General features: G+C 39.3%; 1 protein-coding gene across 1 annotated transcript in view; it reads left to right on the top strand.

The window, feature by feature from the left end:
* Nucleotides 1-15,509, top strand: part of nbas (neuroblastoma amplified sequence) — a 158,653-nt gene extending 143,144 nt beyond the window's left edge. The window contains exon 53 of the mRNA XM_011491806.3: nucleotides 14,588-15,509. Coding sequence (XP_011490108.2) covers nucleotides 14,588-14,863 — 276 coding nt within the window. The 3' untranslated portion in view covers nucleotides 14,864-15,509. The remainder of the gene's footprint in view (nucleotides 1-14,587) is intronic.
* Nucleotides 15,510-23,362: the final 7,853 nt, after the last annotated feature.

The following is a 23,362-nucleotide window of genomic DNA, read 5'->3' as shown; positions in this document are numbered from 1 at the left end:
ACTATAATGATACTTATTCGTAAAGTCAGTTATTTTATTTTTTCTTAACAAACTGAAACTGCAAACTGTCATAAAGAAAATCTATAAATAATTGTCTTCTGGGGAAAAACAGTCATTCACTGGTTCACCTGCATCTGGTTTGAAAGGTTTGGACACACTTTGTCAGATAAGCAAGTAAATCTTTGCAAAATGTGTCTGCTGATAAGCCCTTGTCACAAAAGAAGCCTCTCAAACCCTACAGACCTGCCTTTTTGTTCTTCCATCAGATAAGGGAAAGTCTCACTATTTACCCATGCAGCCTCTGTTTCATGAGACGATTAAGCCCTGTTTTAGTGCACTTTGTCTTTTAGCGTAGAAAGAATGAAGCAAAGCTGAGTGAGGCGGAGTGAGGGAGGGGGTGTGAGAAACTATATGTGCTTTAGATTTAAAAAGATTAAACTAAATGGAGGAAGAATGGATGCTGAGTAACGCAGTTTGACAAGGGAACTTAGAAGACTGCAAATCTATAATAATCTAAAGTTCCAAAGAGACAAAGAACAAAGCGGTGCGCACAGTGTGAGTAGAAAAATGTAAGGCTGATAGGTGGATCATGTGTAAATGAATGGCAGCCATTATATCGTGCTGCTGTTGGAAATAAGACAAACGTTAGGGTATGCACAGAAGAGTGTTCATGTAAAAAAATACAATAGAGGCAGAGATTCTTTTCTTGGAATCTTCTATATGCCTGAAAATGTATGCAAAGTTCTGCCAATGTGCCAGTTTTCATTCCATCAAATGTACAAGCATTTCTCACTGTAAAAGTGCATGATCTTGTTTTTGCAGACAGACTGCTGTGTAACTCCGTCTATATTAAGTTCTTGTTCAAGGTTAGGGATGACACTAAGTGTTTTAACTTCTTCATACTTGCAGCATTCGTATTTCAATAAAAACAATTATTTCGATGCTTTTGATGAAAATCTGCGAATGAGGTTGATTTGTAAAAGGGGCCTCTTTCTGCAGTGTATGGGCCATTTAGAGTGACTACTGAACCTAAGAAGCATGTTTTTGGACTATGTGAGGAAGCCGGAGTGCCCAGAGAAGAGGAGAGGAGAACGTGCAAACTCCACACAAAAAAGATCTTAGTCTAGAGTCGAACCAGCGTCTTTTTCGCTTTAAGGCAAAAGTGCTAACCGCTGCGCCACCGAGCAGCCCAACACGGATTACATTCATGAAAAATGAAACAATAAACAAAAGGTATTTTCTTGAAAACAAACTGTTAATAAGTGAACTCTTGCTGTAAAAATATTTTTTTGAACATACAGTATGAGTCAATGGGAAATTGCAACCTTTTGAAACCAGCCTCCAGTGGTCTTTTTAGGAACGGAAACATTTGTTTGGGTTTTGCATTAAATTTGAGAGCAGAAGTTGTTGGTTTCAACCATGAGCATAGATAAGGGGGTTCACAACAGCCAAGCAAGCCTATACTTTTGAGGGCAAACACAATCTTGCACAGAATAGATTCTGTTTGTTGCGACTTACTGGTCTCATATTGTTTCATATAACAGGTCCACCAGTTTAACGAAGCAGACTCACAAAAGCTCTACATTTCCTAATGACCAGACAATCAACAGCACACCCAGGTGCTAATGGAAAAGCTGAATTCCTCCTCCCCCAGCAAATAATGCAGAAGTGTCAGTTTGAGGGTTGCAGTGTGCTGTGAAAACCTGACAGTTCTGTCTGAAACCGTATTACCTGCCAAAAAAAAGGCCCCCATTTGGAGTGGATAATCAATATGACACATTATCAGATTCACAAACGGCTTCAGCTAGTCAACAGCCACTACATAGTGACTGTTAGCAGATCAGCATCTCAGGGGGATCAAACATAATTGATTTTAACTCAGAAATCCGGTGAGCCTGCTGTTGAGACTGGTCCTTATCGAGTGTTACCTCTGAGTTAGTTCAAGAGATTCATTCATGTTTGCTCTTTTGTGATCATTTGTTTCACTTCACATTAACTCGATTAACTTTGAGAAAGGTTTCCTAAATGTCGCTGGTAATTTATTATGACATTAACAAGCCTGACGCTGAGTCTGGCTGTGATGCGCGCCACATTCCTCAGCATATAACAGCTAGTATTGTTCATAAATAATTACTTTAAAGGTACTCTCTGGGGGATTGGCAGCTTTAATCTAGACATTAGTTTTTATCCTTTCTGACATATTTAAAAAAAATCTGATTTATATATTTACTTTAAATTTTTTGCCTTTTAGTATTATATTAAATTTCAAAAAAATATATTAGAAATAGTTTTTATTAAAAATATGTCAAAAGTTAAAAAAATGAGAAAAGAGAGATATTTTGGTATTTTTCTTGGCAAAAATAATGCTGTCCAGTGTCCTACTTCTCCTGTGTAACAGGTAAATGCGTCTGCTGTGCTGTGGCGCCACAGACTGCAGTGGGCGTTAAAGAACTAAAGAAAAAAGGAGTGGGAGTAGTGCAGATTATTTGAAAGGGAGACAAAGGAGTAGGAGAAAGGGAAATAAAAAAGAGTGTGTTGCATTCCTGATGCGGATAAATGCAAGGAGCGCCTTTATTTCTTTCCTTTGGCAGCAGGAACTTCCAAAGCTTTCAGGGTAATGCCACAAGGTGTCTTCATAGTTTCAACCTTTATGGTATGGGCTGTGGAGAAGAGGAACACAGCACTTGAGGAAGATGCCGGTCTAGACTAATGGAGCTCAAAGACAACATAAAAGCTGTCAGCAACCACCATAATATAAAAGAGCTTTCAGTGCAACAAACTAGAATACATTGATATATATATATAAACATATAAAAAGTAACTTGCACAGTTTTCTTGTAAGATTTCTGGCTGCAAAGTGTAGCAGTTTAGCTATATTTATGATTCTTCCTGTATTTTCAACAGATGAAAAACTCACAATAATCCTGTCAGATTTTCTCTTTCATGCTAAAAAAGCAAGGTTTGTAAATCAACCAATAAGAACCCAGACCTTTTATACCTTGAGATAAAAATTATGTTTCATATACCACACCCCAAGATATTTCTGATGTTTTCATTTTAAACTATGTGAACGTAGCTTAAAATAAAAACCAGGTTGCACTTTGACCAATCAGGGACATTGATTTAGTTGTGATGTTTGGATGGAGTTCCTTTACATTCATGAAAATCATTGAAAATTGATCATGGAGTAGAAATTAATAATTTGTTCTTGTCCCCACCCAGAATTATACGACACCAAGACTTTCCTATATGTGGGAATAGAGCTGTGACAGAAAAAGCCTAGAGCAAGATTTGCATCGCTTTGACATTCTGCACCAAGCCTCTACCGACTGTAGTCGGTGGACATGTGCTAGTAAACAGTAGAAAAGAAAAAGGAAGCCCCTCCCGTCTTGTCCACGTGAACACCAAATGAAACGCACTCTTGAACACATGCCACATGCATATTAAGTATGTAGCTTTACATTGACAGGTTAGAATGCATTTTTTTGCCTGCCGAAGCTGCACATTTAATGTTTGGTCAAAGCTGACTGTACTATCAGCTATAAGACTGTAGATGGTAATCAAAGCCATGCCGAATCAAATGAAAAATCCAACACATCCTTTTTGTGCTTTTGTGTGAGCACCACACATCCTTGAGTCAGTCCCACCGTAACAGCTACAGCCGCTTTGGGCTTAACAAGGTACTCTTAGAACAAACAGGAAAGCAAATTGAGGCAATCTTGGCGGCCTTCCTCTAAAAATAATACACACAGAAGAATAAAAAAAAATTAACTGCTTAAAGTGCTTCTTTTTCAGATAGAAAACACACTCAGCCTCTGCACTTACTTCTCCAAAGCTTTGTTTTTCTCAGCTGCAGGCAAACACCTTGAACTTTGGCAACCTCATTTTTTCTGATACTTTTTTTATCTGCTAGATTGAAGTTGCAAAATGTGGTCACTGGCTGGGAACCTTTCAATTCTGAATTGTAACAGGTCTTTTTAAATGTAAGATAGTAACCACTAACTTGGGTTGATTTTGCTTTTAAATGCTGCAGTCCGGTTTAGTGTAAGACTATAAAACTTTATTTGTACACAAGATTTTGTGCAAGAACCATTAAAATGTGATAGATTTGAACCCATAACAGTCAAAGTGGAACCGAAAAATTGGCCTTGTCTGACTTTTAGGGTGGGACAAATTGTCGCAAAAAATCTGTATTTGGACAAGAGACTGCAAGTTATTGTGTGTTAAATGCTGATTAATTTTTTCTTTAAAGTTGAAGAATGATCTTCTGTTTCTTCACTGGCTCTTTAATGTGAAAAGAAACTTTCTAAGAAGGTTTGTTTTTTGCCACCTTGGATAGCTTTGGCTTTCAATTGACTGCTGCTTTAAGAAAGTAGCAGATGGATTTTAGACACATTCAATTCAATTCAATTCAATTTTATTTGTATAGCCCAAAATCACAACAACAGTCGTCTCGATGGGCTTCGAAGTGAAACATGAACTCAAAAGGATCGTGAATACAAAGAGTGCAATAGTAAAATACTAAAAATGAACTAACAAACTGACTAAGCTATACTGGGATCCCTGCCCTTAGACCCCCCTTCGCTGTAAGGAAAAACTCCCAAAAAAACGGATTCCGGAAAAACGAAGAAACCTCAGGGGTGCCCACATGAAGGAGGGATCCTCCCCCAGGACGGACAGGCGATTTACCAGAACTCAAAGAGAAGAATTTACTTATCTAAATCTACAACTACACATTTAAAGTCCAGCAGACGAGCTTCATCCAGCCGTGGTTGGGGGGACAGTCAAAGGCGCGAGTCGAGCCGGAGACAGGAACCAGAGCCAGGTGTAGGAGCAGGAGCAGAGACGAGGTACTCTGTCAGGTACAGAGCAGAGACGAGCTAGAGATGAGCCAGAGGCAGGATCCACAGCATGGTGTAGGAGTGCGAGCAAAGGCGAGGTAAACGGTCAGGAACTGGAGCACGGATGAACCAACTGGAGTCTGAAAGCACTCCCACTCCCCAGGAGGGGAGAGGAAAAGAGGGACAATACATGAATCGCACTGTACCAGACAGAGGCATGGAGAACTAAATGATAAATTATGGTCAAAAATAGAGGAGAGGAAGGGTAGAAGTAGAAGAGAAAAGAGGACGGAACCCCAGTGCACCATAGTTACCCCAGCTTCAACTTCTAGCAGCCTTTTAAAAGAAATAGTTATTAAGTTTAATTTAAACAAATTAACATTAAGTTAAATAATCTCTGAATACTAAGTAGTCTGACAATAAGCCTGTCCAAAGAGGAATGTTTTAAGTCTAACTTTGAATGTAGAAACTGAGTCGGCCTCTCTTACATGAGCTGGGAGTTTATTCCATAAGACAGGGGCTTGGTGGCTAAACGCTCTACCTCCAACCGTACTTTTACTAATTCTAGGAACCACAAGCAGTCCTGCATTTTGTGAACGAAGTGTTCTTATTGGATGGTAAGGGACTATGAGGTCCTTAATATAGGACGGGGCCATTCCATGTAAGGCCTTATAGGTTAACAGGAGGATCTTGAACTTGATTCTAGAATCAACTGGGAGCCAATGGAGCGAAACTAACACAGGAGTGATGTGATCTCTTCTGCTAGTTCCAGATAACAATCTAGCTGCTGCGTTCTGAACAAGCGGGAGACTTCTTAAGGAACTCTTAGGACACGCTGCTAACAAGGAGTTACAGTAATCCAGCCTCGACGTAACAAATGCATGGATGAGTTTTTCAGCATCACTCTTAGAAAGTATATTTCTGATCTTAGCAATATTCCGCAGGTGAAAAAAGGCAGTTCTACACGCCTGAGATATATGAGCCTTAAATGATAAATCCTGGTCAAGTAAAACCCCAAGGTTTCTAACTGTGGAATTAGGGGCTATACTTATGCCATCCAGGGAGACTATCTGAGCAGACAGAGCATCTCTGAGGTTTTTAGGACCAAGTATAATGACCTCAGTTTTTTCTGGGTTCAAGAGGAAGTAATTGATTGTCATCCAGGTCTTGATGTCACTGATGCAGGCGTTCACTTTCTCTATATGGTCATTCTGGTCAGGCTTCATGGATAAATACAACTGCGTATCGTCAGCATAACAATGGAAATTAATGCTGTGTTTCCTGATTATGTTTCCTAGGGGTAGCATATAAAGCGTAGACAGGATGGGTCCTAAAACTGAGCCCTGTGGGACTCCATAGTTGACTCGAGTGCACTGAGAGGAATGGCCATTTACATTAACGAACTGATACCTATCGGACAGATAAGATTTAAACCACTGGAGAGCAGATCCTCTGATCCCTATGTCCTGCTCTAGTCTATGGAGTAAAATACTGTGGTCGATAGTGTCAAAGGCTGCACTGAGGTCCAACAGGACCAGAATAGAAAGTAGTCCCTTTTCTGAGGCCAATAACAAGTTAGAGACTCTAACTAGTGCAGTTTCCGTACTGTGGTGGGGTCTAAACCCCGACTGAAAGTCTTCAAAGTGGCTGTTGTCCTGTAGGTGGCAGTAAAGCTGCTTAACTACAACTCTTTCTAGGATTTTAGAAATAAAGGGCAGGTTTGATATCGGTCTATAGTTGGCCAAGATGCTAGGATCCAAACTGGGCTTTTTCAGAAGAGGTTTAACAACTGCATATTTAAAAGACTGTGGCACGTAACCCGTTTCCAGAGAGGCATTTATTATTGTTAATATGGGATCATTAATTAGGGGAAAAGTTTCTTTTAAAAGTCTAGTGGGAATTGGGTCTAACAGACACGTTGAGGATTTGGAGGACGTAATAATTGATGCTATTTCCACTTGATCCACAATAGTGAAGCAGTCTAATGTTACAGAGGTTTCTATGGATGCCTCCATTTCTACCGCTTCAGCCTGTTCTGGGCTGATAGTAGGAATAACTTGATTTAACTTATGTCTAATATTTGAGATTTTACTATCGAAAAATGTAAGAAAATCATCAGAGCTGAGAGAAACAGGAACTGCGCTGAACATGAGCTTGACTGCGAGTTAATTTAGCAATAGTGCTAAAAAGAAATCTTGGATTGTTTCCATTCTCTGATATTAAGGTTGAATAGTACTGGCTTCTAGCTCTACGCAGAGCTTTTTTATAATTTAATAGGCTATGTTTCCAGATATCCAGAGACTGCTCTGAACCTGAGCGGCGCCATTCTCTTTCCAACTTACGGGTTTCTTGTTTAAGAGAACGAGTTTCAGCGTTAAACCACGGTGCTACTCGGTTTTGTCTGACAAACTTAGGTTTCAAGGGGGCAACAACATCGAGTGTACTCCTGAGGGCTTGTAAGGCATCATTAACAAAGTGGTCATTTATACTAGGACTGATGCTATGGGAGCTGGACTCAGAGTATTTTCTCAGAATATCACTAAGTACTGGCTGAACTGTGTGTTTAAACTCAGACACAGAACGGTCAGTTAAGGTTCTTCTAAGCTGTTTCTTATTCACTGGGACAGAAGGATGTTCCAGTGTAAACCGGAAGGTAATCATAAAGTGATCAGAAATGATGGGGTTAAGAGGAAGGACACTCAGCTGGTTGATCTCTATACCATGGGTTAGAACAAGGTCCAGGGTGTGCTTATGACAGTGAGTGGGTTCATTCACACTTTGGGTGAAACCAACATCATCTAATAAAGCTGCAAAGGCCTTTCCTAGACAGTCACTGGGGTCATCAACATGAATATTGAAATCCCCTATTATTATAGTTTGATCAGAATCTAAGACAATAGTCGATAGGAAATCGGAAAACTCAGTTAAAAATTCTGAATACGGGCCGGGGGGGCGATAAATAATTATGAATAAAACAGGTTTTCGAGTCTTCCTGTTTGGGTGATTTATAGACAATATGATGTTTTCAAATGAATTATAAGCATTTTTAACTTTAGGGCTGAGAAGTAAGCTAGACTGTGATATTACTGCCAAACCACCTCCTTTCCCTGAAATCCTGGATTTCTGATAGTTAGCATAAGTGGGGGGGGGGGGGGGGGTTTGCTTCATTCAATCTAACATAGTCATCCTGATGGAGCCAAGTTTCTGTTGAGGCTAAAAGACTGAGGTTGTTATCAATGATTAACTCATTGACTAAGAGGGACTTGGAGGAAATGGATCGAATGTTTAATAAACCATATTTAATGACATAATGCTGCTTGTGAGTACTGCTGTCTGTCACTTTGAGGTTTCTATGACGCGCTCCTTTCATTTGTCTTTCAGCACATAAGCTAAAGCTCGGACCTGCTTGACTTTCCCTGCATGGGTTTTGCATGACTTAGCGACTTGAGATGCATTAAGAGTCAGTCGGATGTTGTGGAAAATCCAGTTTTTTCCCAAAAAAAAACTTCCCTCGAAATTGGATTATAAATTAGTTTCTAAATAATCAGAAAAATGTACTGGGAGGTCCCATTTCTATTTCCTCTCTGGGCCGACACCAAGTGTCTCACTTACCATTACCGGTCGGGTTGGGGGCCACTCTTTTAAAGGCTGTGAAGAGTTGTGGGAGAAAAACCAGCATGGAGGGCTGAGTTGCAGTGGAAACCTTCTTCCAAATCTAATAAAGACTTGCAGAGCCAATAGTGATAGAATGTTTAATCCATTTCAGCATCAAACCATATCAGGTCTAGTTGTGTCTCCAATGCTGACAAGCAAGTTTAGGAAACAAGAAACAGTCAGTTCATGATTTAATTACTTCTTGTCTGTACTTTTTTGTGCCCCTTTGTCTCTTTTCTTTTCCAAACCAAGCGTGTTTGCAATCAAGCTAATTAGGACCTCTCCAAAGAAGTTTAAGGACCTTGTCTATCTGTCCACTGGAGTGAGGACAAAGGACATTTGCGTGCATGTGTCTAAGCAAGTGATCATGTGTCTAATTGCGGGTTTAAGTGGTTTGTTTACAGCTCCTGCGTCGTGTTGGCCCTATTAATCCAGCTCTGTTTGCTTGGGTACTTAGTGTGTTGATCCCTGACTTACTCACTCGATGCGTTTGCTCGCTGGTTCCTGTGCGTCACAGCCCTCTTTTATTTTTATTTTTTGGCTCTGCGGCTTCCTCTTCTGTCACTTTCAATAATGTTTCGCTGTAAGCAAGGATTGTTTGGTGTTTGAGTGCATATGCATGCAAGGCTTGGCATGCTGCTAAAGCCCGGGGACAGACGGATGGAGGGTTGGGGAAGCAGAGCCCGAGGAAGGATGAGAGGAGGAGGAGGATAGGAGATAGCTGTGTGTTGTCTGGAATTCCAAAGAAGCTTTATGATTTAAATGATAAAAGAAGTCTTGGCCATGCATTATGTATTGGGTATTGTGCGTGTACGGTAATTCTAATTAAGATCTCAGCTGGGCTTATCTGGGAGTCGTAGAGTGCCAAGAAAGATGTATACAGGAAATGAGTGATGCACAAATGAAAAAACAAGGGTGTAAAATATTAACCAGACCAGTGAGGAGACATTTATCCGTCTCTGAAAGTGAGTTGGAACGATAAACTGGCGCTTTGAACAAAGCTTTTACCTGCTTGAACAAGACAAAATGGCAAGAAATGAAAAGATAAAAGCGGAGCATGAATGGAGGAGTTGGGACATCTCACTGCTGACTTGTCGGTGCTCTTGTCCCGCTGTAAATTTGTTCTCGGTCTGAGCACAAACAAAGCGCAAAAAAGCTTCTTGTTTGTGAATTCTCTGAAGATAAAGACCACATGTGGTCTGAACCAGATTTAGTGGGATTCTCGACCACAAACACACGTCTGTGCAAGAAGCACTGCCAGCAATGATTTTCATGCTCACAAGGATATCTACCTTTTTAAAGAGAGGAGTTTGTGGTAGATGGATTCTCTGCACAATCAGCTTGGATTCTGATTTTCTGTTTTGGATGAGACCTTAAAGAAAGAAAAAGCAGTCTGACAGAAGATGATGCTGAAGCAGGAAATGTGTCAGGCCTACAGCACAATGTTTGCTCTGATGTCACTTTGTCTTTGCCGTTTTCAAGCAGAGGCTGCAACAAAAACTGTCAGAACTGATGAACTGCTGAGTGGAAATGATCTAAGAAAGTTGGTTACAGTTAGGATTACAGCTTGTTGTCCCTTCAAAACTGAACTACATCACTATTGTGACTGTTAAAAGCACAAATGAATATATTAAAAGTATAAGCAAGCAATACAGAATAACATTTTCAACGTTAAAATGGAGGGGTTAAATAAATGTATAGTGAAACTCTTTGGCATTTTGGTATGTTAACTCCAACATGAACATTCAGATTCCTGGGTAACTACATTGAAATATTAAAACATAGAATGTAATAATAACGTTGTTCAGTGACCAATAAGTTATATTAAGTCTACCTGTGCACAACATTTTCATTCAAATATAATGAGATGGGCTGACTTAAATAGCAGGCTGAAGGAGGGCACACAATTTAAGATACTTCATCAATCTTTATTTGCTGCTACTAATTGCATAAAATGCAAATTCAAAGTTCTAATTTTTTTAAATGATTTAGCAATCAAACTGGTGAATGCATTTGGTATGCCGTGGGATATCCGTTATTACTGGGCTGCAGAGGGGAAAAAATCCTGAGTGTCAATAAAGTTTAAACCAGCTGTAGATATTTTACAGAGGATGAAGATAAACTTTACCCCACGAAAGTAAAAGAAAAATGGAACCTAAAAAAAATTGGATGCCCACAGAAGCCTCGTACAGGCCACTCCGTGAACATATTAAACCGGTCTGTGGACGGAAAATGGTGAGGGACCACCGGCTTATTTTTTTTTTTTTATATCTCACACATTCAATGGAATTATTTAAATGTAACTTTAAACTGTTTAAAATAAATGTTGGTAAATATTTAAATGATCTCCGATTACTGAAATATTTCCACTACAGTGTGCTTTTGTGTTGTGCTTGAAATGCTAAAAAGCTGCTTAAAAAAAATAATACGGCAAGTCACCTGCACTGCTCTGCCATAGCGACTGCTCTCCATCTCTCAGCTACGTTTTCCATCTATTTTCAGCTCAGTCTGTCTCAAATCTTTTGTCTCTCCATACTGGGAGATTGTAAGAGGTGTGTGTGGGTGTGTGTCACAGGACCAAGGCTGTGCTTGATTGTCATACTTCAGGTCTAGGCAGTTTGTTTTGGCAGAAAAAGATGGAATTGCTAAACACATATTAGAAAAATAAATAAATAGATATTCTGAAAATCCTTTTCCCCCCCCGCATTTCTCCGGATATTTTTTGTGGGCGCCCTCTGTGGCATTGGAGGTATAAAGTCAGAGTCGTTCTCAGCATCTCTACTGCCTTTTGGTGTTTGACTCGTACACCATCAGGTGCATCCATCGACTTGTATTGCAATTTGCAGGCTAACGTCTGTATTTCACATCACCAGCACGTATGTTTTAGACCGAGCTGGGCTTTTCCTCAAAGTGTGACATCTCATTACAATCAAAACCTGCAGCAGGTGATGTCCCTGATTATCGGGTCTTCAGGGCCAATCAAATTTTCCCCGCAGGTCAGTCATACAAAAACTCCAAAGGACATGTTAAAGCCAAACCAGTTTTGTGAGGGAATGAATGCTTTAGATTTTAGGATTTGTCACACAGGGTCCTGCAGGAAAATACTGCATATTTTTGGGTGTGGGTTTGACCTGTGATTGCTGAGTTTGTAGCTGAAAGGTCTGCAGACATATCTACTAATAGCTGCTGTACTTCACTGCAGAAACCATGTTTCTGAAAAAGCCTAAAGTCACAAACAGTTTTTCAGGAGGGGGGGGGTTGGGATCCATGGGTGTTTTTCTCGGTTGGATATGAGGGCAGTGTGCCAGCTCATTAAACTTTGAGGCTGATATCCAAAGTACTGGTGATGCATTTCCTCATTAGGGCTCCTCAACTCGTGCACTGATGTACTCCATCATACTTGCTTCCAGTGACTGTAGCAGATGGATGTTCCCCCAACTTGTAGCATGAACAGAACCCCACGAGGGTGCGCAGACTTTGTTGATTCATTGTCATGTCCTTTGGCGGAACCATAAGGCTAACATCCGTTGTCATTAAAATCGTTTGCAAATCGCTCGATCTTCATAAAATTTGCCCCAAATTTTGATGTCTAAACGCTCCAGCACAGTTGTACTACGTAGCAAACACAGAGTTTAGCTTTGTTGACTATTTCACAAGGTTATTTAAAAATGACACACACTTGGTGTTTTATTCTGAAAATCAAGCTAATTTCCCCTTCCCTACGTGATTCCTCTTCTACCACAAGAACCTATTATAAACATGCAGCTAAGGTAAATGGACCCAACCTCTGGTTTTAGTGCAGGACACTTCTGAATTACAACAGGACGAGTAAAAAAAAAAGTAACTGATTGGAAAGAGCCCCCCCCCCCCCCCCATCTCATCATTGTTGGGATAGGCTCCAACAACCCTCCTGACACTCATCAGACGAGGTGGCCTTCAAAATGGTGGGACTGAGGTTTATTTATGCTACACTAAAAGCTGACAGAACCATAGAAGATCTGTTAAACTAATCTAACCCTGCCCTAAAAGATAATTTAAAAAAATTCTTTCAATTTTCACATTTTTTTTAACAGGGAGAATTTTCATGCAATATTTGTGTTAAGTAATCACTAGCCTTCATGTTAAGCTAAGCTGATGGTTTCCACTTGGCAATACTTGAAATAACATCTAGATTAATTATAAATTATTGCATTTTATATCTGTTTAACATTAAAACACATTAATAGATCTTTTTTGGTGAATCTGTTTTTTTTATTTTTTTTCTTTAGTAAAAAAAACCCTGAACCCCTCACGACCCTGGAACAACACCAAATGAAATGTACATGATTTGAGCACCCTTTGTTCTTTTTTTGTTTTGCCTGTAGTGGTCGTGAGAGGGATTGCAGGTTTTTGACTCAAAATGTCCAATTATTTTTTACTTTTTCACAAAAGTTTTTGTGTCCCAAAAACGTGCAGATGCTCAGATTCCACAACGAACATTTTATACCACGTTTTGTCTAACTGTTTAAGATTTTGTGGGTGTGTGTGTGTTGATGTTAAGTTGGGGGTGTTAGAGGCTGAAATCTTACTCAGCCTTAGGGCAGCCCTACTCTAAGCAAACAGAGATGGATTTCAAAGGAATTATTTCTGCTCTGCAGAAACTGTACTAGAAAACAACGCAGGTTTTTTGATTTTTGTTAAAAATGGTATGATCATAATTAAAAGACCACGGGGAACGTTTCAAAAATGGATCAAAAGATGATCGGAGTGGGACTTTTTATGTTTGCATGTATCTCACCTGTAGATTTGCCACTTTGAACATTATTTCTTTGCCGAGGTTGGGCTTCAGAGGTGACATATTAGAAACTGACAGAATGCAAAGTGCATTTGGTCTGAAGATTGTTTAACCTTTGATAGCCGTCACTGCCCTTTCCATGGATGTGCTGCTGCATATTATTTCCAACCTAGATTTTCACCTGTATTGTATTTCAAGTCATTTACTTTTACTATCCCGGTGTCTTGTTTCCCCATAAGCTTGTCATGATCCATCTGGTTTTGTCTCACAAAGCAAACCTTAGAAATGAAATTATTAGTCATGTGTTATGTGTTATTTGTCACTGTTGTCTTCCTAACTTAACATTTACTGCTTATTTTTTTGTTTGAAAAAAATGCTCTGCAATTGTATCAAAAAGCTGAGTGTCTCAATCTCTCACATAATACACGCAGGCCCCACCATCATATCTTCTCCAAAAGCTTTTTAGGGATAAGACTAAAAGTAGGAGGCTCACAGAGATGAGAAGCTCCAGAAGTGGGAGGCGAGAAACCCATCCAGCTCCGCTCATGGTCTCTAGAACAGAGGAGAAGACACAGGCTCCGCATTTATAATTGATCCGCCTCGGGTCCAAAAATACCTCCGACAAGGACTGGCTGCTGTCTGTGTGCGTGTAGAATTGTGCAAGTGCAAGCTCCATAATAGAGTAAGCAAACAGGTGAGAGGTCGGCGAGGAGATGGGGTCTGAGTCAGAGTGAGAGGCGGAGAGTCGGCCCTTCAGCCGCGACATTCAGCCCCGCTGCTGCGCAGCCTGTGAACCTCTCATCGCAACCTCAGCGGGTTTAGCTGCTCGAATATGCATGTAATCCATTGATGTAAAGAGGTGGATGATGGGATTGAAATCTTATGTAAATGTCTGTTTATGGATCTGGGAGCAGGTACTCGGAATCATTTTGGTCATGTGACCTTCTGACTTCATCAATGTGCGACACTAATAATTTACCCGTTTTTATTTATGTTTTCCACTCCTGTTTACAGGGAACATGTGACACCATTTTTTGTCAATTTTAAAAGACGTGCTCTTTATCGACAATTGCGAAAAAGTACAAATACAAAGGAATTTGAATGACAGATGAATAAGAGGTCTTTCATCATTACACCATCTTTGACTACATTGCAAAAATGAATGTACAGTTTTGAGCTGCTAATACAGAAAGTTCTTTTTTTTGCTGCATCTTTTCAGGTGTAGGTGTTAAGTAGATCTGCTGTATTATCCCCAGAAAAGAGTTTAGAAAATTTAGTTTCCTCTTCCCTCTTATCAAGTTTGTTTACTTTCCTGCAGGAGTCTGCCTCCACCTGCGATGAAGAACTTCTGTCGCTGCTCCTAGATGCGGGCCTCTTGGTGGGCTGCGTCTCCTCCGCTCTGTACCCCCTGCTCAGCTCCCACATGCTGACCCACCAGCAGGAGGGAGGCTGGGATGTGGAGAAAGCTGCTGCAGAGCTGATGGCAGCAGGCCACGGCCCAGAGGCAGGTTCTCTTCTGCTGGCTCACCGGGGAACTCACCAGGCCCATTTCACCTTCAACTCCGCTTTGGCTGTTCTCAAAAAGTGGCTGTGAGGGGAGGCAGTTCCCCCACTCGCACACACACACTCACCTGGAGAAATAAAACACACCTAGAGAGGGGAAAAATGGAGATCTGAGAAAGAAAAGGCCCATAACAGAATTATTTGCACGCCCTCCTTCTGCATTTCTAATCAGGTTTGGAGAAGGTGAGCACGAGCCGCAGAGCTTGCCTCGAAGCTAGAAGAGGCAACGCCTTTAATATCCAAACATCTGCTCAATTAGGAGCAAATAAATACACAAACTTCCACAAACATCAGCATTCAGCCTAATCAGAAGCCGCACGGACTGCCTGCATTTATTTGCATGTGTTGTCTCCTATTGTTTGAAAAAGTAATTGAGCGGTCGCTCAGAAGCGGTGGGTGGATATTAGCCTATTGTTCCATTACAGGTCTCCCTCTTTAACATCCCATCGTTAGGCACCCTGCCTCAGCTCTATTGTTTTCCCCCTAATAATATCTAATTAATTCCTTCCAAACAAATTAGCCCCCCAGCTGCCACGTGTTGTGTGTGTTTTTCAAAATGATCTATGCAGCTGCAGCGGAGTGTGTTTGCTTCCTTTGTTTCACCTGATGTGCAGCTGGATAATGTATTTTATCCCACCCTGCTTTCAGATCACAAAAATAAAAGATGTTCCAAATGATTTGTTGCTCTTCATTTTTTTAATGTTTTTGTCTCTGATTGAAATTTGTATCAGTGTAACATTTATAGATCTTTACATCATCCGCTGACCTTTCACCCAATCCATTTTTCTTTATAAAGTATTATTATCTTTTTTTAATAAAGATTTTACCCAGTATTTTACATATGATGAATGTATTCCACACATTTGCGTTGTAATTACAGCATTTTCACATTGTTACAGGGGTAATTACAGCCCCTTTGACCCAAACAATAATTATGGTTACATGTTTTTCTTTTTTGTTGCGCATTTATTCCATAGCAGTGTTTTCCTGGTCAGCATTCATAACTTAATGTAGGCTTTGAAACAAGCTGTTATTGCCTGACAGCTCTTAAAGATTTTCATATTTTTTGCTGTAATTGCTAAAAGGCGAAATCGTTCTGCTAGCAGTTTGCTTATTTTTATATTCTTTTTTATAAATAAAAAAAGTGTTCAAACATCTGCCATTAAATAAATGTAAAACTGGCTGCAGCTACCAATCATGTACTTTGTTTGAAGGGGTGAAAAAGTTTGAAATCTCTTCAATAATTGGAATACCTACATGGAAGGAGGCAAGAGGAAAAAATTTTCCCATTTAAGAAATATGGCTTTTTACACGAATTACTGAGGAGGCAGGCTTTCCCCGGCTTATTAATGGTATTTTTTTGTCATTCAGGCTCTGCTGTGAGTGATGGATGATTTAACTTCATCTAATGTTTGGCCTTGAGGTCTAAAATATATATATTCTTTCCATGTAAAATACTCGCCTGCCGGTAGTTTTTCATTTCTCTTAAATAAAAAAATCCTGCTTTAATCATTTCAGACATCAGTAGTCATGTTTTGAAGGTTTTTATGCTTTATTTAAGGAACATCGTTACTGCTCACACTGGAGCAGGAAATGTGGTTTCGTGACTTTGTCTTTTTTGGAGTGATGTGTGCAGTGATGGAGAAAATAATCCAAACTGATTTTGATACAACTTTCGACAGAAAACATAGCTGCTTCCAAAGAATAGCCAAGAATTGCACTCTTCTGAAGTGTTTTTCTACATGACTTAATTTTTAGTCAGTGGACACCTTAAAAGACTGAAGGAAGAAAAGAATTTTTTGAATTATTTATTTAGTATCATTATTATTTTTTTATTCAGCTCATATTTTTGGAGTTTCTCAAATGCAAAAGTCACATCTACAGCTGAGACTATTGCTTGACGGGGTGACACATCACATGAACAGAAACCTTTTAGTTCCGCATGCTAAACACTGAACTATTGGGAAGAAACAAATCAATTGCAATAATTTTAATTTTTGTTTTAACAGCAAGTGGGTGGGAATATTTGCACAGAGTGAACCCACCCCCACTTCCCGTCAACCATCTGTTTAAATGCTGTCCCGCTGGCTTACAGACCCTTTTATTGTGAAAAAAAAATACTAAGACTACAATATAAGAAGATGAGAGAAGTAGAAGTCAGTATTTCATCTGTAACACATAGTAAATGTTGAAAGATATTTAAAACGTGATTTTCCATCTTTCTGTAATTCAAAACTGAGCTTAGTTATTAAAAGGTTAAAAAGAGAAAAAAAACAGTAATAACATGTATAAAATGGGTTTAAATCCAAAACATGTTGACAGTGACTGTGTTCTGAGACGAAACATCTGGAAAACTCTTAAGTCCATCCCTTAGGCCGGTTAAGGAGAAAAGGGTTTTGAAAAGTTAAATATGAAAACAATTCAAAAGAATTTTCTATTGAAGCTGCTTCCAGACTCGTTCAAATCAGTTGAGGCTCCTCTAAGCCCTTCCTGTTTGTATTTACTTGTTCACCTTTTCTTGATGTATTTATTCCCTCAATTCAGTTAATAATCTTTGCAATAATTGCTATTTAGCCTTTCTTTGAAGATCTGCCCCCCCCCCACCCCCCCCCCCACCCCCCCCCCCCCACCCCGCTGCACACGGAGTAAAAATAACTTTGCTTTCTTAGAATACCTTCTGGTTGAGCTTCTGTTTTTTTATTTATTTGTTGTTCTTTTGCAGAGATCCCCTTATCGCTTTGTTGCATGACTGCGCAGTGGTACTGGCCTGCTTTCAGCCTCTATCGTTTTCCAAATACTCTTAGGCCTGCCAAAATAATAATACGTAGTATAGAAGGTTCCCCTAGTGAAATATTAAGTCACTTCGGCAGGCCACATTTAAAACAGCTGCTGCTTGTAGCCCTGACAGGCGAGGTATAGAATAAAGAGACGTGGCTTGAGGGTATTTACTGCGACAGAGGTGCTGCTGTAATTCATATGGGATGGAGTGGATGGGAGGTTGTCCTACATATCAGACAACAGGGTAAGGAAATTCCTGTGGAGGAAAATGAGAGTCTACCATCATCGGCCACTTTATTTGTTATACCTAGAACCTTTTGCGTCCAGAACTGCCTCAATCCTTGGTGGCATCGATTCAACAAGGTTCTGGAAACATTCCCCAGAGAGTTTGGTCCATATTGACATGCAGATTTGTTGGCTACACATCCATGATGCCTCCCGTTCCATCACATCGCAAAGGTGATCTACTAGGTTTGGATCTGGTGATTGGGGAGAACATTTGAGTCCAGCGACCCCATTGTCATGTTCAAAAAAAACAGTCAGAGAGGATTCCAGCTTTATGACATGGAACACTACCCTGCTGGAAGTAGCCATCAGAAAATGGTACACTGTGGTCATAAAGGGATGGACATGATCAATTACAACACTCAGGTAGGGTGTGGAATTGGAACCATTATCAGTTTATACTAAGGGGTTCAAAGTGTACTAAGAAAATATCCCCCACACCATGACACCACCACCAGCAGCCTAAACTGGTGATACAAGGCAGGATGGATCCATCCTTTCATGTTGTTGATATCAAATTCTGACCATACCATCTGAATATGGCAGCAGAAATGGAGAGTCATCAAACCAGATGACGTTTTTACAATCTTTTATTGTCCAGTTTCGATGAGTCTGTCTGAATTGTATCCTCAGTTTCCTGTTCTTAGCTTAAGTTCCTGTTGCCTTTTTATCAGCTGAAGCTAGTCTGGCTATTCTCCTCTGACCTCTGGTATCAATAAGGCATTTCTGTCCACAAAACTGCAGCTCACTGGATATTTTCTCTTTTTCGGATCATTCCCTGTAAACCATAGAGATGGTTGAGGGTAAAAATCCCAGTAGATCAGCAGTTTCTGAAATACTCAGACCAGCCTGTCTGGCACCAACAACCATGCTACGTTCAAAGTCACTTCAGTCACCTTTCTCCTCTATTATTTTAACTGCAGCAGATCTCTAGACCATGTCTACATGCCTAAAAGCATTGAGTTGCTGCCATGTGATTAGCTGATTAGAAATTTGCGTTAACAAACAGTTGGACAGATGTGCCCCAGAAAGTAGCCAGTGAGTGTATATGTGTCATTTACAAGTTACTTAAAGAAAAAGACAAAAAGAAAACGTATCCCGTGTGTCTCATAATTGGCTGCATAACAATGTTTTAACATTTCAGCTCTAAAGGAGTTATTGTAGAACTGAGTCTCGATGTGCCACAGTCTCTCATTTGTGCTTCCATCATCCCCCGGACTCTGTGTTTAAAGACAGCAAGGCTTTGCAATCTTCCACTTGAATGTTTTATCAACTTCTCCATCAATTAAAGTAGTCTCAGATGGTGTTTGACCCCCAGATTGTTGGTACCCTTGAGCTGCAGCAGGAGACCGTGTTTGATCCCGGCCGGCATAAAATCAGCCCTTTGTGTCGAACTAACGAGATTACACAAAGCTTTGATGTAATCTGAACTGTTAAATGCTCCAGTCGATCAAATCATTGGCACAAACAGCCCTTTGGCTTAAAGACCATCGGACTCCAAGTACACAAAGATGCATCAACACGCAATTTACAAAGACCAGCAACCAACAAAATCTGTATTTACTCCTGCCTGAGCAACATCTGGCACATGCTGGGTCATTTGGATCATTAAATAGTGACATTTTTAAAGACATTTTCTCAAAACATTCTTTTTTCAGACTGTTGGGATCAAAAACAGCAAAATGTTAGATGGCAATTTAAAAATATGGACCCCAAACAAACAAAAGAAATGCTGTAGCTGAGATATTATAAAAATATATGTTATATTAAAATTATGGGTCTCATATTCATTTCTGCAAAGATTAAAAATATTTTGGAGTTTAAATTGAATTTTTATAAAACAGGGAAAATACCAGATTAAAAAGGAAATAATGTCTGGGGACTTTTCACTATAAATAACACAAAACATTTTAGAATTTTTCAAAAGTGTAGAATGATATGATTTTTTTGAAGAATAAGTAAATGGCATATTCCATTACTGTTTGCCTTCTCCAGCTCAATTACTGAATTGTTTGCTTAATTCATTTTGTCAAAATGTAAAAACATATCGCAGATTCATTTTTTAGATTAGAGAAGTGATGATTTCAGATAAATAAAGATGCTTACATCCAAATGTAAATGTGGTGTTAAATTTCAATCTTCCCACTTTCATAACTGAGAAAGTGTGCAGATCCAAATTTAAAAGAAAATAACTCAGATGGATCCTTTCTGATGTAACTTAAATAAACAAAAAAACTTGAAATGACTGTCAAGCTGTGGACACACCATTGTGAGATGCATTCAAGAGCTAGCAAAACTCTGGTTCTTGAAGGCAGGTATAGCCCATGGTGTGCATACTGGACATTCAGGGCGGAGATTCTTCTTTTTCTTTTTCTTTTTCTTTTTCTACTGTTGGAGAGACTTGGTGTGAAATGTTGACACAGTGTAAAATCTCATGAATCTTGCTCCAGGCTTTTTCTTTCACAGCTCTATGAGAGACTCTGTGTCACACTATTCCAGCCGGGCACAAACAAACAATTATTAATTTCTCTTTAATGATCAGTTTTCAAACGGTTGACACTTCCAAGAATAAAGAGAGAGGCCATCCATGCATCACTACCAAATCAGCAGGACTTTCACTTGTAATTTGTTTTCTTAAATTATATATTTGACACAATCCAAAATTTTGCATTTTCTTTCACTGTCAGAAATTTGTTCTTAAGTTTCTTTTAGTTCAAAAAAAAATTACAAAAGCGTACAAAGGCACATCAAAACTTAGCAAAACCAATAATTCGTATGACCTTCTTTAAAAACAGTCATTGCTGAAAATGATCAGCTCATTTTATTGATGAGAAATTTTGGTAGCAACAAGTTTGCTTGTAGCTACCTTCAAAAAAGGTTCATTTTCTTTGGTGTCTAATTTATTTATTTGTATTTTATCTTATCAAGTACATTCTCTACTGCCTTCAATAGTACGATGCGCATTTAGGTGTTAAATTGTGTGAAAAAGACCCACACTGTTTTACAAACAAAAGCAGAGGCATTCTTTGGTGTAACTGAGCAGAATAATAGTATTAACCTGTTAGAATCTCTTCTGTCTATAAACTCAATCATAGATGCTCTTTTTAGTGCACATTTTGTTGAAACCTATACTTTTGTCAAGCCAAAACAAAAAAAAATTTGGTCTAAGGCAGATCTCTGTGGATTTTTTGTGATGCGAGTTGCTATAATTGAGTTTCTGAAGTGATACTGTGGGAGGATTTATGAGACGACACAATGAGATGATTTGTTACTTAACACCTAAACAAAGTGAGGTAAGAAAGGTGCACAAAGGGGTCTTAAAAGAATCATTTTGGTATATTTTTCTGTTTCGATCACCTCAAGCATTCTGTTTTTTTTGCTTCAGAACACATGCCCTTCTGTGAAATGGGACCACATGGGCCACTCGTCACTTTGCAACACCATCGCTGAACCACGGGTGACTGTTACTCTGTCTCCGGTTCACTGGTCATCAGTGCTGGAACCACTTTTGATGCTTTACCATTCCTTTCTGCATTCACCCTTCCATTCAGCCCTGACCCAGCAGTTCAGTCAGCACAGCTTATTCCTTCATCACAGTCCAGCTGACCTTTACACACACTTCTGCCACCAGGCCCACCCTTTTTGTGCGATTACATTCAAGCCATTGTGTGCTGTAGGATGAATGGCCTCAGCAAATGGAAATGTGGTTTATTTAGTTAAACACAACAGCCAATGGAAAGCCAAAAAGAATCAGAAGCAGCAACAGCTTTTAGAAACTGACAGGAAACAAAACAAAACATCACAAGGGGTAAAACTTCAAAATAAGGTGGTCAAACAGGGAGAGAAAGAACGGAATTAAAAACACTGCAATATTAGATATTCCTAAAATAAATTAGCTCTTCAAACTGCATGCTATGACCTTAATTAAGATAATTAAAACCAGTAAAGTTTAATATTTACTTTTGCCAAGCCTGCTTTGCCTATCCAACATTTATTTCAACAACAGATACACAATTAATGTTTGATTTTAATTAGGAAAATTAATGCACAAATATCAACCTTAATAGGATTTAATGCAAACAAAGCTGCATGAATTAAAGGGCTTTTGTTTAAATAGGTCTTTTTTTATTCTTATGTACAAAATGTTCTCATTTGTATTCAAGTCTCACCTCATATTTTAAACAATTCTACCTTGAACGTATTTTCAATTAACATGGAAATAAACCTGAAGAGTTTGGGTTCTTAAGCCTGTCACAAGCTTGTCACAAAAGCTTGACTGGTGTGAAACTGGAAAACATATCAGTATACAGGTGTGAGATTGTTCCATCTAATGTAAAGTGGAGTTTGTGGGGAGGTGGGACCGGAGGGGGGGGCCTAAACAAAGGGCAAACTTGTGTTTTTGAGTCCAGCCTCCAATTTAAGACAGTTTCAATACAAAAGAAATTTCAGTCTGGTCAATGGTGACTTGTTACACAACAAAACCAAGCTTCCAGTTTAGCCTCATAACTTTCTTAGACCCTTGGTACTCAATGTAGTGTTCAAGACAACTTTATTCAAGGTGTAGTTGCACAAACCTCATAATTTAGTTCTATATTTAAGATTAAATTTGAGTTCAGCAGACGGGTTTAGATTAGATGACGATGACCATGAAATGGGCCTAGAACGTTGACTGGAATTAGTGAATGTGATGTCGTCCACAGAAAACAGCTTACTTTCGGTTCCAACGTTATGAAGTCAAGTCTGTCTGAGTCAACGTTTCTATGGCAGCGACTCTCACCAATGAGAAGTGAGCTTGTTGGTAGTCCACTGCCCTATTGATTACGCGGGAGAATCTGTCAATCAAACCCTTTGGACATTTAATGTAAGGCCCCGTATAAGAGGCACCTGATTGGCCAGTTCATACCTAAAATAACTCACACTATATAAAAAAAAATTGAAAAAAGTTAAGATTAGCAAGAAAAAGTAAAAAAAAAAAAAAAAAGTTAGCAGAGCCCGAATGGCTATTCTGACTAATAGAATGACTGAGTAATAGCTGTTTGCCTGTTTCATTTTTGGGTTAGTCACAATCAAACACCCAAAAAAATTTGGATTCAAACAGCCCAAAAACAGACCAGTAGGTGATGACATCATACCTAATCTATAATTTTCTTTTTAAGTTCGACATAAACCACCTGGGAACCAACTTTATTTCGGGAAAAAAAAAATTGTTTGTGCTATTATTCATTTAAAACCACAGAAATGTTGATGTTTTAGTAAAGGCCTTGATTCTGAAGCAGGTTTTTACTCAAAAAGCTTCAAGAAAGGAATGCTCTTCTCTTCTTTCTCAAATATCCAGTAACATAGCTGATGGTCACAACCTGATGTGGTGAATAAAGCTAAAAAAAAACATGTCAAATAAATGCTTTTAGGAATATTTAAAAAAAAAAGCCCCCCACCCCTCCAAAAGGCCTCTTTCAGTTTATGTGCG

The sequence above is a fragment of the Oryzias latipes genome, chromosome 24, assembly GCF_002234675.1.
Source record: "Oryzias latipes chromosome 24, ASM223467v1".
Classification (NCBI taxonomy): Eukaryota; Metazoa; Chordata; class Actinopteri; order Beloniformes; family Adrianichthyidae; genus Oryzias; species Oryzias latipes.
Note: the sequence above shows the minus strand (reverse complement) of the source record. Positions and strands in the feature narration are given on the sequence as shown.